Raw genomic sequence first — 15,055 nt, forward strand, 5'->3', positions numbered from 1 at the left:
TATGAGAATACCAAGATGCAAACCACAAGCTTTGTTGAGTGTGCCAAGGAAAATTCACGAAGGAGATATTGCTTGAACTGAGTGCTCAAGGACGAATAAGCCTCCTCTTCTATGCAGGAAAACGTAAGTGCTTTCCAGGTAGAGGCCCTAGCAAATACAAAGTCATGAGCCTGGGGAAAGAACATGCCCAGCTAGGGAACTGAACGCCTGACTATAGTGAATGTGAGGCACAAGGGAAGTTGAAATTCTGATGATCAGGAGTGAGATGAGACAGAACATCATTCATCGTGTTTAGCAACTTTTATTTCATGTCTAGGAAACAGGGAGCTATTTAAAAATTTAGATTTTCTTATCCTATTTGTGTTTTCTGAAGACCCCAGAGGCTATTGGTGCTGTGAAGGAGTAACTGGAAAGGGGCTGAGCATGGAGAAAAGTCGAACCAATGCAATGGTATTGGGGAATGAGGGCCATCTCTGCCAGCCAGAGAAGAGCAGAGGTAGTATTTTGAATAACGTAGAATTAAAGGTAAATAGTAACAGTAGAAGAAGGAGAAACAACATGAGTGGCTTAGAAATCGTTTATTGTTTCTCCAAATGACAGTACAACTACCAAAAACCAACGTGACACACAGTAAAAAACAAAAGTACAATTTTAATATAGTGAATGTGATACATGTATAATTCCTCATTTTTAACAAATGGTCAAAACCTTTAAAAGATCCACAATAGACATCTAAAAATCTTAGCAATGCTATATATTTTTTGAAGACTAAATGACGAATTTATATTCAAATTGTTCAAATTTGTTTTCAAAACTTTCAGAGCACAGATCATTGTTAATTTTGCTTTTATTTAAAAAACCAAGAGAATACATTTCTATGTAAATTAGCAATCAGGAATTTACCTGCTTTGGGGCTTCTTCATCTATCTAAAGTGTATATTTAGTGACCAGAATTATAGTCATCCTATAGTGAATAAATAGCATACAAAATCAAAGTTTAATGAGTAAATCATGACATTATGCCATACTAAGTAGACATCAAATGTCTAAAATTATAGGAAGAGAATATGTTAGCCCTTACAGAACTTAAATTTTTAGAAATTCTGAATAAGGAAATATATTCTGCACAGATAACGGTATGACACACTCAGCGTTCTAATACAATACAACTTAAATAGCATCCTAGGGTAAAGAGTAACATATTCCCCAAGAAACACAGCTAAAATATTTCCTATTATATGAAAAGAGTAAGTGAGGACAACAGGATACCTCCCTCAGCGGCATACTAATAAAACATTTCCATATGAAATCCACAGCCTTTTCGGTAAGACTTTAAGGAATATGATAGAAATACAATAGTTATCTTAAATTCAATATTCATTGAAAAACTAATAACCAGTGATTCTTTGCTTACAATATGATCAGTTGCCAAAGAGTTCAACAACTTATCAGGTAAAATAACAGTAAATAGCAGAAATACTATGCTAAACACTTCATTAGCTGAGCTGTAAACTTCAGGGACAAGTGTAGGCTTTCCCCACACTCTTCAAAGTAGGGAATCCATGTAGAAAATGGACTGTTGGAAAAAACCAACCCTTTCTTCTTATCCTCACTGGGTCCAGGGATCTCCAGAAAACTGCTCCGCTGAAAAACGGACAATTTTACCATGTATGGTCCTTTCTCTTACTCAGTTTTTCTTGTTTTCCACTGTTGAGAAAAGAGTTATATTAGTATAATCAATTCCCATACTCCTGTCTACTACATTTGGTTTTCAAAAGTGTTTGGTGGGGGAAAAAATCAGTAAAAGCAAAGAGCCCACAAAAAAATAGATGTCAGTAGTGAGCTCTGTGTAATTGTTCAGGCATGTAAGATTGGTGATAAAGGTCTCCCCAGAACATTCCAGCAAGAAAAAGTTTCCCTATTCTTCTTAACAACCTTATAATTCTAAGCATGCTCTAAATCCTACAGAGAGAATAAGGACATTGTGAAGTATATGCTTTCCAGAGAAGATATTAAAATATCCCAAAGATCAAAGGGACAAATACCTGTCCAAAATTTTCTGGATGCTTCTCTTTAGAAAAGGGGCTTCCGGGTCCAGACAAACTTGCTTTCCATTCTTCAGGGAGGCTCTGAAGTAAAGAAAAAGAGGATGCAATCATGAGCCACAAAGGTTGACGATCCAGGCTGGAGGACTTGCCTAAATCACAGTAGACACAGCAACACAGGAGAACTTACATCACTTCCACCTTGGAGCACTGCGGGCCTACGGGGAACACCTGCAGTTTACCGATCATTTTGGGGTTTACTCTCGGCGTAAAGTGTAAACAAGTGCAACGCAGCTCTGTCAGCACAGCAGAGACGGGACCAGCTGGGGAAGAAAGACAGACATTTTTATAGGGCAGGTTGCTGGAAGAGTTTCCTGAAACGCAGCGGCCCGCAAAGGCTGGGATGCACCGCTGTGCCCGAGTGCGTCCCCAATGCCAGGCGCTCTCACCGCTGACGAGGGGCCCCGGTGGTGTCAGCAGCAGCAGCAGCGCTAGCAGCGCGCACAAGGAGCCCGAAGGACCTGGGACACGGGCCGCGCGGCTGGACTGGAGGCTCATAGTTGTCTAAGAGAGCGCTGTGAAGGGTCGCGGGTTCCTGAGTTGGGTGGAGGCGCGGAGATTGGAGGATACAGAGCACTTTGGTTTCCTCGTGCCTTCTGCACTCCTTTTATCTCCATTCACCCCTCCCTACTGGCAGGAAACTCAGGCTTTGGGATGCTGGGGAAATTCCCTGAACTCAGGGGGCAGTGTGGAAAGAAGGGGTTGGTGGAGGGGGGCCGGAGGATGGGAACTGGTGAGGTGGGTGACTGGGAGGAGCTGCCTGTGGCCCTAACCGGGGGCACATTGTAGCCCCGCCCCGCGGTGGAGAGAGGTGTGGCTCCAGCCAGAAGAGAGCAGCGATTCAGCAGGGCCTCATCCCCTGGGTCTGAGGGGATTAGGAAGGCTGGCTTCTCTGAGGCAGGCAGCTGTCTGGGAGATGCTCCTCCTCTCCAATTAGAGAGAAAAGTTGGAACCAAAGTAGCGGGAGCTTTGACTTGAGAAAAATTTCTGAAAGCCAATCCTTTCTAATTATTATTACTATTATTATTATTATTCAGGAAATGTTATTCATTATTATTGCCCTAAAATGAAAGTCCTTCCTCTTCTTGCAGGCAGGTCATTTTAGGTTTCTTGAATGACTTTTTGATTCTCTGGATTTCAGCCAGCTTTAGAAGTCAAGATAATGTGCCTAAAGAGGCTCTATCCCCACCTGAAGTCAGTTGCCTGAATTGGCCCCAAAGTGAAATCCGTTTAATAGAAATTGTATACTTATAGCTTAGCAAGTGTATGTGTGTTGAGGCAGTTTGATAAACAAAAATGTCTTCAAAAATCACCCAGCAAATTGCCATGGAAGATACCTTGCTGTTGGCGGTTGCTATGCTATTGAATTGGAAGAGGTTTTGGTCTTATTGGGGGTGAGGTGTAGTATGGTGAGCATAGACTAAAGCTTACCAGGGAGCCCAGGCCTGCCCCAGCTCTGGTGCCACCCCCAGTTGTCTATTTGATACCATTTGGAGATGCCTTGGGAGGCTGATGAGTTTGAGGGGCTCATGTGAAAGCCTCTTCTAGAGATTTACATCAATTTGGCAGCATAATAGTACCCAGTCTCTTTTTCCCAAACAACTTCATGGGGGGAGGAATTCTCCCCACAGGCTTCTGGAGCCACCTAGTTTCATGATTACTGGTGACCAAGGCTCCTTCCACAGACCTGCTCTAGTCCCCAGTGAGCCCTGCACTGCCACCTGAAATTGAAGGGTGAAGTAGCTTCCAGCTTCTCCCTCTCTCCTTCTTTGTTATCTGTGGAGGAGTTAAAATACTGAAGGTTTAAGGGTCTTCCACTGGCTTGCTCCATGGCGGGCATGAGTACGGCACTGGAATGGCACATAGACTTTCTTTTACAGAAGTCTAACTACATCCTCTTCTGGCTGGTTCTGAAGAACGTTGTCCTCAGGGCAGGCCAGCAAAGGTAATCAGTAAACATGATGGCGTTGAGAAACCAGTCATGACACACAACTCTTTTGCTTGTCCCTTGTGACACTGGGGAATTTTATTAGCTTCCTCTCCTGTCACCTCCATTGGTGAGCAAGAAAGAGGTGTCATAGACCTTTACAATTTTTATTCTGGAAGGAAACAAGAAATTCATTGGCTGAGGAAGCCTGGGTGGTTTGGCCCTCACTTTGTGGGAAACTAAATGAGAAGTCCTCACAGCTTCCTGACACCATCAGCATCATACCTGACTCAGCAAATGGAATTCTTCATCCTTCTGGGGAGTGGTGATCTGTAGAAAACAGCCTGCAGATTTAGTATATTGACATTTTAAAGATTAGAATGTATCTAAACACAAAAGATAAGTCTTGCTGAAATGGCTAAGACAAAACTTCAAAAATGTGACTAAGATCCTAGGCAATTACAACTTAACCACAGGGAATAAACCACAGTATAAGGCTTTGTTTAAAAAAAAAGTTTAGTGATGACATAAGTTATTGACTTTTAAACTCTCTCTCCCTGTCTGTATGTGGGTTAGGTCTGAATAAGCTGTTTTAACCATAAATGAACATATGAATTTGTTTTTGGCACCAAATGGTGAAATCAGAGAGGAATCATGAGATAAGATTGCCCGTTCCTCCTGATGGTCTTGTAAGTGTACATGCCTCACCTGCTTTGCACTCTGAATCAATTCACAAAGGATTATTTATAGAATGTAAGAAGAAAAAATATTTCTGCAGTTGATAAGCAAGTAATAGAAAGTACCCCCCAATAGAAGTGGGTTGTTGGGTTACCTAACCTAATCAGGAAGCAATGTGTCGCTTAACCTGGCTTCCCATGAAAATCAGCCTGGGTCATTGTCCATGTCTGACTCCTATCTAGGCATTCTCTGATCTAGGAGGGAACATGAATGATGCAAAGATCCCCCGACGTTAAGGTGGAGAGCATGAAGAACTATGACAGACATAGGACTTTAAAAGTCATTGCCCCCTTTTCACTAGTTTAAAGGAAAACCATTTGTCTTACCTGTACTGTGTCCAGCTGGTAGAGAAAAGCTCTGTGTTAGTTTTGTTTCCAGCAATAAGAGAACACTTCATCCAATGCCATTTGCATCCTGATGGCCTGAAAATTTTACTGCCTGTCAAAATCAATCCTATTTTAGTCATTGTACCACATAGTAATATAATATGAATGAAAATATTCCGAAGAGTTTGTGGCTTTCAAAACACTTTTATGCTCATTATTTCTTGAGCTTCACATTTATTCTTTGAGGCCGATAAAAAAAAAATCTCTTTCCCAGAGAATGAGTTAAGTAGTAGAAAATCCAGAATTGGCAGTTAAACACCAGAGAACCTGCCCTAGTGATTTCTAATGGTTTCCAGATTACAAACCACTTTCTTCACAGTTGCTAGCAAACACCTCCCAGTGGCTTTCCACAATCCGAGTAACCACTTTATTATATTTCCCAGCAACCACATTTTAAGCTATTGAGAACCTCAATCCATTCACTTCTATATTTGGGACCACAGTAATATCAAGGGTCCAAGAGACTTCCAACATATTCAACCTGAAACCCTTTTCTATATCCCTCACTTTCTTCAGGGTAAATTCAAAGTCTTGTATTTGAAAAGGCTTATTCTGACAAACCCAGAATAGAGTATTCCTTCCACCTTTGCTCTTTGAACATCTAGTGTACTTACAATAACCACTGCATGAGGCAGAGTTTAATTACTCCTTAATTTTACTTTTATCTCCTTCGAGTCAACTATAACCTCCTTAAAATCAGTGATGTCTTACATTTCTCACACAACCTCACATAATTTCTTAGTTCAACAGCAAACAGTCTGTGAGTACTTGATGATGGATAATGATAACAACTTTTTAATTTTACAGTGTTCTTTACCTTACATTACAAGAAGATCTTAAAGAGAAAAGAATGGGGCTGTTTACTGCCATTAACTCCTCTATTTTTTTAAACTTTACAATTTTGAATTGGCTGTCTCATATGTGGGAAATTATTTCTGGGTTATTCTTAGGGAAACTTAGAATGATATTAATGATATTTTCTGTCTTTGAATTCAAACTATTCAAAAGAATGTTCAGAATCTAGCAAGGCACTTGATATTAAAAGAAAAATGTATATACAACTAATGTATCAACCAAATTACATAGTTTCTGTGACATAGAGATTGTGGAGATAAATGACAATGGAAAAATCTGATTACATTATATTGCATTGAATGTTAATGGTTTGTGTATGTCATTCTAAATTGATTTTTTCTAACAAACTAGAGAAGCCTTTAATTATATGATTTAGTATTTGGCTTAGGTTAGGCGTTTTCAAATGTTCTTTCTAAGGTTTTATTTTTTATATTCACCATTCTTTGTATTACCTTTAAGAAATGCTATATATTTGCAATAATTAAGGATGTGGACACGTTATTATCAGGTTAAACATATCAAGTGTATCAGTACAAGGAAGGTAATAAGAGTTTAAGTGGAGGATAGAGTTACTTGCATGTATGCAAAGAAAAAAGAAAAAACACCAGTAACTCTTGAGTTTACTTTGCAATATGAATGCAGTCTGTCTCTTTCTAAATTGAGCTGGTAGTCCAGTGAAGAAGTAGCATCATCCAGGGAATAACTTTGCTCCAGGGTTGCTTCACCTTTGCTTTGAAATGCCAGGAATATTTTTCTTCCTTTTGCCAGTGATATAATTTTCCTTGCTGCTCATTTCAGATTATATCTGTTTGAGGACTAAATCAGTGAACCTTGACTTAATCCGTACTGAGCTAGATTTCAAGTAATCATAGCTGGGTTTCTCTTTCCTAAGTCCAGTGTGGATGGGGCAGCTAGTTATCTGTTGTCCAACTGTGCAAACGTTAGAAAAGTTTTTGTTGACAACAAGAGTTGTTACATAGGATTAAAAAAAAGATAAGAATTAAAGTTTTAAGTGTTTCTAAAAGTCTTAAGATCTTCAGAAACAGGAAGTCTTCATTACTTTCTCCAAAAATTTCTTCTGGGCTAAGCAAAGATATATATATATAACTTTGTATTTATATATATGTATATTTATACATATATTTATATATATATATATATTATACTTTAAGTTCTAGGGTACATGTGCACAACGTGCAGGTTTGTTACATATGTATATATGGGCCATGTTGGTGTGCTGCACCCATTAACTCGTCATTTACATTAGGTATATCTCCTAAAGCTATCCCTCCCCCCAACCCCCACCCCACAACAGACACATGCACACGTATGTTTATTGCAGCACTATTCACAATAACAAAGACTTGGAACCAACCCAAATGCCCATCAATGATAGATTGGATTAAGAAAATGTGGACATATACACCAAGGAATACTATGCAGCCATAAAAAAGGACGAGTTCATGTCCTTTGTAGGGACATGGATGAAGCTGGAAACCATCATTCTCAGCAAACTATCTCAAGGACAGAAAACCAAACACCACATGTTCTCACTCATAGGTAGGAACTGACCAATGAGATAACTTGGACACAGGAAGGGGAACATATTTTTTTAATGTTGGATATTTTAAATAACTTTGAGAAGGCATTTCTATACTACAAAAGTCCTTTATGTAAATTAGATTTCGAATTTCTGTGCTAAATAGTGCTTGTTTGATAATAATTTCTGATCACCATTACCTTCATAAGTTGTATTTTTCAGCAGATATTGTCTTCTGTATTACTTCATAATATATTTAATTCTCATTTAATATATAGTAGAACCTCAACATTGCCGTTTTAATAGGAATAATTGTAGTGTATTTGTATATGTGTGATTTTTGTACTTCCTAGACATTCAAATCGTCTTTTTCCTTCCTTGTCACTGCTTGAAAAAATAGCTAAGATGTAACATTTGACAAATATCCAAGACAATGTTCATAAACTTAAAGGACAAACACACAGGCACACCACCACTACCACCAGCTCCATCACCACATTGACAAAACAAAGATCAAAAGAGAAAAATAAGAAAAATATATATCTTAGAGTTGATTTTTTGCCACTAATTCATTCAATCTGATTATGAATTTCCAGTGAATAACAATTTCATACATATTTTAAATGTTGTTTTTCAGTATAAGAATTGGGAATTAAGAAATTGCTTACACTGACATAAAAGGTGTTGCAATGCCAAGCCAAAAGTCACAAAATCCTAGAAATTCTGGCTAATGTTGGACTATGAGTTTCTTACTAGCCTTTTGGGATTTTAAAGCATGACTTCCTCTGAAGAGTAAATTGACCAAATTGTTTTAACAAAATGTTTTGCTTTGAATCATTTTGATTTCCAAAAAAATGCAGTATTAGTAAATCAGACTGGAAGTTATTTTCTTTGGAACAGAATAGATTTCTGACGTTAGAAACAGTTTTGACTTTTTTTCTCTAATTTGAATTTGAGACCAGACTGATGAATGCTATGACCAGGGATTATGTCATAGAACAGGAAAATATAGCAGTGGCTCATGTATTAGAAATAGACCACAATGTTGCTATGCACAAGATCGTTCTTTGAAGTAAATGAAAGTTGTGAAAGTTTTATACTGAACTATATCCAGTCAGCTTTCTGTGATGGTTTGAAAAAAATTGCTTAAATTCAGGCATATACAGATTGAAAATCAAAGAATGGAAAGAAAAACACCGTGCAACCAGTACCATATGAAGTTTAGAGGGGCATTATAAATATTCAGCAAAATAGACTGCAAGAAAATCAGTATTATCAGAGATACATAAGCACATTTCCTAATGATAAAAGGTCAATTAATAGAAAGGTTATAAATTTGTATATACTTACTAAATAAGCTTTAAATTACATGAAACAAAACTAACAATTAGAATTTACAACAGGTATATCTTCAATCCGTTAGAAATTTTAATACCACTAAGTAACTGATAGAAATAGACAAAAATATCAATTAATGTACAAATGATTTGAATAACACTTGACCTACTTCAAAAACAACATGACAATTATTTCTAGTCTTAGTATTTCAACTCTATTTTATGTTAATGGTTATAGGCAGTGAAGTAAGTTTTTAAAAAGAAAGACATAAAAATGAAAAAGGAAGAAATAAAACTGTCCTTATTTGCAGATAAAATTATCATTAATACAGGAAACTAAAAATAAATTATAAAATATCCTGAATCAATAAGTGAATTTAGTAAAATTTCAAGAAACAAAGACAATATGTAATAGTCTATTTTTATTTCTATGTTATACCAGCAAAATATTTGAAAATAGAATTTTTAAAATACCATTTACTAAAGCATCAGAATTATAAAACACTTAAAAATAAATTGAACAAAAGATGAACAAGAATTATATACTGTATATCACAAGGCTGCAAAAAAAGATAAAAAGACCTAAGTAAATAACAAAGTATCAATACCATGTTTATAAGTTAAAAAACTCAAAATTGCTAAGCTGATAATTTTCCCCAATTCAGTATGTACATTCAATGCAATGTTAAATAAAAATCCCATTAAGCTGTTTTTGACAAATTGATACATTGCTTATACCATTTATATGAATAAGCAAAGACTTATAATAGCTCAGACAATTATGAAAATGAAGAACAAATAGAAACCACAATATCTGATTTCAAGGCATAATACAAAACACATTAACAAGGACACTTGGAGTAAGGAGAGACAGACAGACTCATGAAACCAATTAAGTACAGGAATAGATACAGATATGTCATCAGTTGAATTTTCATAATGGTTCCTAGGAAATTCAATGAACAGTAATATTTTGAAAGGAAACTATTTTTTTTTTTCTGAGCAGTAGGTCTCAACAGTGGGTTCAAAATATGCAATAAGCCATTCTGTAAATATTTGTCAAAAGAGTTTTACCATTTCATACTCCCACCCACAAAGGAAGTGTGCCCTGACTATTCCATATCCTCATCATCGCTCTTTTTAAAATTGTAGCTACTGGTAGGCATTTAGTAGTATCCCGTTCGGCTTTTAATTATTATTTCACGATTACTAATGATGCTGAACACCTTTCAAGATGCCTGTTTGCCATTTGTAAATCTCCCCTTGTAAAGTGTATTTTCAATTCTTTTGCTCATTGAAAATGGATACGGTTATGTAAGAATTTTGATGGAGATGTACAAAGAGATTAATATTGCCTTTATGCCTGTGAACACAAAATCTATTCTGCAGCCCATGGATCAAAAAGTAATTTTGACATTCAAATAGTATTATTTAAGAAATACATTTTGTAAAACTGTAGCTGCCAGAGATAGTGATTCCTTTGATGGATCTGGGCAAAATAAATTGAAAATTTTTTGGTAAGGATTTATCATTCTAAATACTGTTAACATTTGTGATTCATCGAAGGAAGTCAAAATGTCAACATTAACAGGAGTCTGGAAGAAGTTGATTTCAACCTTCATGGATAGCTTTAAGAAGTTCAATACTTCAATGGAGGAAATAACTGCAGATGTGGTGGAAATAGTTAGAAGTGAAGCCTAAAGCTGTGACTCAATGCTACAATCTCATCATAAAACTTGAACAAATGAGGAATTACTTCTTATGGATGAACAAGGAAAGTGGTTTCTTGAAATGGAATCTACTCCTGGTGAAAATGCTGTGATGATTGTTGAAATAATAACAAAGGATATAGAGTATTACATCATAAATTTTGTTGATAAAGCAACATCAGGAATTGAGAGGATTGACTCCAATTTTGGAAGAGGTTCTACTGTGGATAAAATGCTGCCCAACAGCATCACATGCTATAGAGGAATCTTTTGTGAAAGGAAGAGTCAATCAGTGCCACAAATCTCATTGCTGACTTCTTTAAAGAAATTGCCCCAGTCACCTTAACCATCAGCAGCCACCTCCCTGATCAGTCAGCGCCATCAACATTGACGCATGACCCTCCACCAGCAAAAATATTATGACTTGGTGAAGGCTCAAATAAGTGTTAGCAGTTTTTAGCAATAAAGTATTTTAAAGTTAAGGTATTCATATTTTTTAGACATAATGCCATGGCACACTTAATAGACTACATTATCATGTAAACACAACTTTTGTATGCACAGGGAAACTAAAAAATTTTGTGACTCACTTTATTTTGATATTCATTTTCTTGCAGTGGTCTGGAACCAAACCCACAATATATCTGTGATATTCCTGTAAATAAGTAGGGCCTTGAAAAATGGATTGTCCATGTGTCATATTTTGGAAAAAAAAGTTGAGCAAGATTTAAAGAAATAGACAGTTATGATTACTTCTTCATCCTCAATGGGTGACATGCTGAATGCTGCTAAGGGTGGATATTCAATGGTGGCAACAAGAAAGCATTATAATTTTAGTGCTCCTTTATTTATTTTTTTTTTTTTTTTAATTTTAGTGCTCCTTTTAGTGCTCCTTTAAATGGAAGTGGATTATTTGCTAGTTTCAGGTTAGGTGCTATGTGGTACTGTGGGAGTAACACGTTGATAGAATATGCTGACTCTGCTGCTGTGGGTAAGCAGGAGGAAAACACATTAGTTAGTGTTTCAAAATATGATCCTGTTATGTAAGCCTGTCCCAAAATTACAATAGCTGACTCCAAAAATCCATCAACTTTGATTCCAGTATTGACAACGTGTTTCACAAAGTTTAGTTAAATCATTTTTTGTTTTATATTCAATTGGCAGTCTCACATTTGCATTTGATATCTTCTGCCATTTTGGGCCAATCAGTCAATCTAACCTGGACTCACATTAGTTTTCTGGGGCAAAATTAGTTCTGGTTTATCTATATAAGATTTTGGGGTTTTTCCTGGAATAACTCAGTTTTTACCCTTCTGAAGTGCTTTTCTATTGCTCTCTCCTATCGTCTGTTATGGTTCAGATTCTTTCACTATGAGTTTCCGTAAGAACGTTCTTTAATGAAAAAGTTCTGCATGCTTTTTGCCATCATATGATTTATAGTACAGTATGAAGTTACCGTTAGTAGATCTGCCAACTCCCTGTTCCTCCAACTATCTTTTGCTAGATTCTGGTAAAGGCACAGGTAAGAGAGGAAGTCATTAGTTCATACTTGCAGAGTGCTGGGGACGTGTTCTCTCAGATTACATATGCGGTTACTTTCCTCAGCATAAGAAATTCTGGCATTTTGAAATATGAAATGTTCCTTTTTTTTAAATCTATAAACTCTCATTCTTCTTATCCTGATATAAGAAATTTTTGAAGTCTCAAAATTGATATTAGGATGTAAACTAAAAAAAAAAAAAAAAAACTGTAGAATCAACCAATGTCAACCCAGTATCTTTAATCAAGTAGGTATCAAAAGCTTAAATCACATGCCTCCTTGTACCTTGCCTACGAAGTATGAGAAGTTGAAAGGACTCTGTCTAATTGAAAAGCAAATTCTGAAATAAGAGACTCAGAGTAGCTAAAACAATCTTTAAAAAGGAGTAATTTAAAAGACTCATACTTCTCAATTTCGAAATTACTACATAGCTACAACAATCAAGGCTGTGTAGTACTGGCATATGGTAGACAATATATTATACCAATGCAAGAGAATTGAGAGTCCAGAAATAAAACCATAAATTTTTGATCAGTTGGTGTTCAACAAGGGTGCCAAGATAAATAAATGGGAGAAAGAACAGTCTTTTAAATAAACAATGCTTGACAATCATATATCAATATACAAAAGAGTGAAGTTGGACCACTACTTCACACCACACACAAAATTGGACTCAAAATACATCAGCAACCTGCAACCTAAATGTAAGTGCTAAAACTATAAAACTCTTAGGAAAAAAGATAGGCTTTGATCTTTGTGAACTTGTATTGGGTAATTATTTCTTAGATATGACACCAACAACCAAATATAAAACAAAATGGACTTCATTAAAATTTTAAAAAGTTGTGTATCAAAGGACGTTAACAAGAAAGTGAGAAGACAGCCCATGAAATGGGAGATAATATTTTCAAATTATATACATGGTAAGCACCTAGCATCCAGAATGTATAAAGAACTCTTACAGTGCAGTAACACAAAGACAAATAACCCTATCAAAATTGGGAAAAGTATTAAAATATACATCTCTTCAAAGAAAATATACAGATGACCAAGAAGTATGTGAAAAAATGTTCGACATCAATATTAACTAATGTATTCTTCATTGTGCTTAGGGAAATACAAATCAAAACCACAACGAGATAATAATATAAAGTTTTTTAGTGGGAGAGGTAAAAATAAAACAGGCAAAGAAACAATATAGAGACTATGGTACATGCTATGAGTCATAGTAACTTCGCCACTTGATCAAAAAGGATCATGGGCTGGGAATGCTTACCTTAGAACAATGGTCACTAAGAAGGTGAAATTTTAAGCTGAGACCAGAAGAATAGAAATGACACACACCTGCAGTGAACATAGAAATGAGGGTTCCAGGCAGAATACACAGCAGGACAAAAGTCAGAAGAAGGACAAGTGTGCTATGTTTTCATAACTAAGAGTAGCAGCTGATGGCTGGAACTTAGAAAGAGGGAGAATGACATGAGTGAGATCACAGAGGTCAGCAGGAACATGGTCATGCAGACATTTGTAGGCCAAGATGTAGAGTTTATAACTTATTTTATTTGCAGTAGAAAGCAATTCAAGAATGTTTTGTTACAAGAAGGTATGATCTGTTTTGTTTTGTTTAGTTTTGTTTTTTTAAATTTGACTTCTGTGTGGAAATGTAGTAGTGTCAACTTTGGATTAAGAAACTCAAGTTAGGCTGGGCATGGTGGCTCATGTCTGTAATCCCAGCACTTGAGGAAGCTGAGGTAACCTGATCACCTGAGGTCAGGAATTTAAGACCAGCCTGGTCAAAATGGCAAAACTCCGTCTCTACTAAAAATATAAAAATTAGCTAAGCATGGTGGCATGTGCCTGTAATCCCAGCTACTCAGGAGGCTGAGACAGGAGAATTGCTTGAACCCAGGAGGTGGAGGTTACAGTGAGCTGAGATAGTACCACTGTACTCCAACCTGGGTGACAGAGCAAGACTCATTCTCAAGAAAGAAAAAGAAAAAGAAAGAAAAACTCAAATTAGAGGTCAACTCCAACAACCTTGGTGAAGGCTAAGCAAACTATCAGAATGGGCCAAGTCTGGTCTGCCCTATGTCTTTGTAAATAAAGCTTTAGTAAAACACAGCTGCAATGATTTGCACACATTTTACATATGGCTACTTTCACACTGTAATGACGATGTTGAATAATTGTGACAGAAACTGTATACCCTTCAAAATAACAACAACAAAATTACTTTCTGGTCCTTTAGGGAAAGTTTGTCAACCCTTGATCTGGATGAAAAATTATGATGGATTGGGCTAGGATGATATCTATTGAGACATAGAGATGAAGAAAGAGTCTCTATATATTTCACAGTTACAACCTCCAGGACATATTGATGGGTTTGGATACTGCCAATGGAAGATTCAAGAATGTTTCCTTGTTGTTTGATGGAAATAACTGTATGGGGATGCCATTGATTGAGATGTGAAAGAATGGGGAAATACATGTTTACATAGCAGTGGGATAAAAACAATCCTCTTTTAGACATTTAAAATTTTAAATACCTCTGAAATATCCAAGTGAAAATATAATGGAGCAAGTTGTTTATGATTCTAGAACTTAGGGAAGAAGTTTGTGCTGAAACTATGTGTGTGAGAGACATCACATAAGGAATGACTTATAGAATCCACCTAGAGGGAGAGCTAACATCATGGCCTCAAATGGCACATTGAGGACCCCAATATCTAGTGATCATCAGTCTCACAGTGTTTTTCCTCATGTTCAAGTCATTTTCTTCTTCCTGCATTACCCAACTCATTTTTCATCTTCTACAGCACCTGGCTCAGTCCTTCATATCAATTTTCCCTCAATCTTATAACAGCCCTGCAAAATAAATGCTATTACTTGTGTATACATATGAGGAATAAAAGTCCCAG

The 15,055-nt window shown here is 36.5% G+C and overlaps 1 protein-coding gene across 1 annotated transcript; it reads right to left on the bottom strand.

The window, feature by feature from the left end:
• Positions 1–563: 563 nt before the first annotated feature.
• Positions 564–2,808, bottom strand: CXCL6 (C-X-C motif chemokine ligand 6). The gene is made up of 4 exons (XM_023198515.1): positions 2,495–2,808; positions 2,236–2,368; positions 2,046–2,129; positions 564–1,707 (listed from the first exon to the last, which is right to left on the bottom strand). The coding sequence occupies exons 1-4, from the start codon at positions 2,601–2,603 to the stop codon at positions 1,662–1,664; spliced, it is 372 nt and encodes a 123-aa protein (XP_023054283.1). The 5' UTR covers positions 2,604–2,808; the 3' UTR covers positions 564–1,661.
• Positions 2,809–15,055: the final 12,247 nt, after the last annotated feature.

The sequence above is a fragment of the Piliocolobus tephrosceles genome, chromosome 3 (genome assembly GCF_002776525.5).
Source record: "Piliocolobus tephrosceles isolate RC106 chromosome 3, ASM277652v3, whole genome shotgun sequence".
NCBI lineage: Eukaryota > Metazoa > Chordata > Mammalia > Primates > Cercopithecidae > Piliocolobus > Piliocolobus tephrosceles.

What these genes read in the sequence shown, in the direction of transcription:
- CXCL6 (XM_023198515.1), bottom strand. Translation starts at nt 2,603, where the DNA reads ATGAGCCTCCAGTCCAGCCGCGCGGCCCGTGTCCCAGGTCCTTCGGGC. An exon ending in TGCTCCAAGGTGGAAGTGAT is followed by an intron (nt 2,130 to 2,235) that starts GTAAGTTCTCCT and finishes TCTTTACTTCAG; the next exon opens with AGCCTCCCTGAAGAATGGAA. An exon ending in ATCCAGAAAATTTTGGACAG is followed by an intron (nt 1,708 to 2,045) that starts GTATTTGTCCCT and finishes TTTTCTCAACAG; the next exon opens with TGGAAAACAAGAAAAACTGA.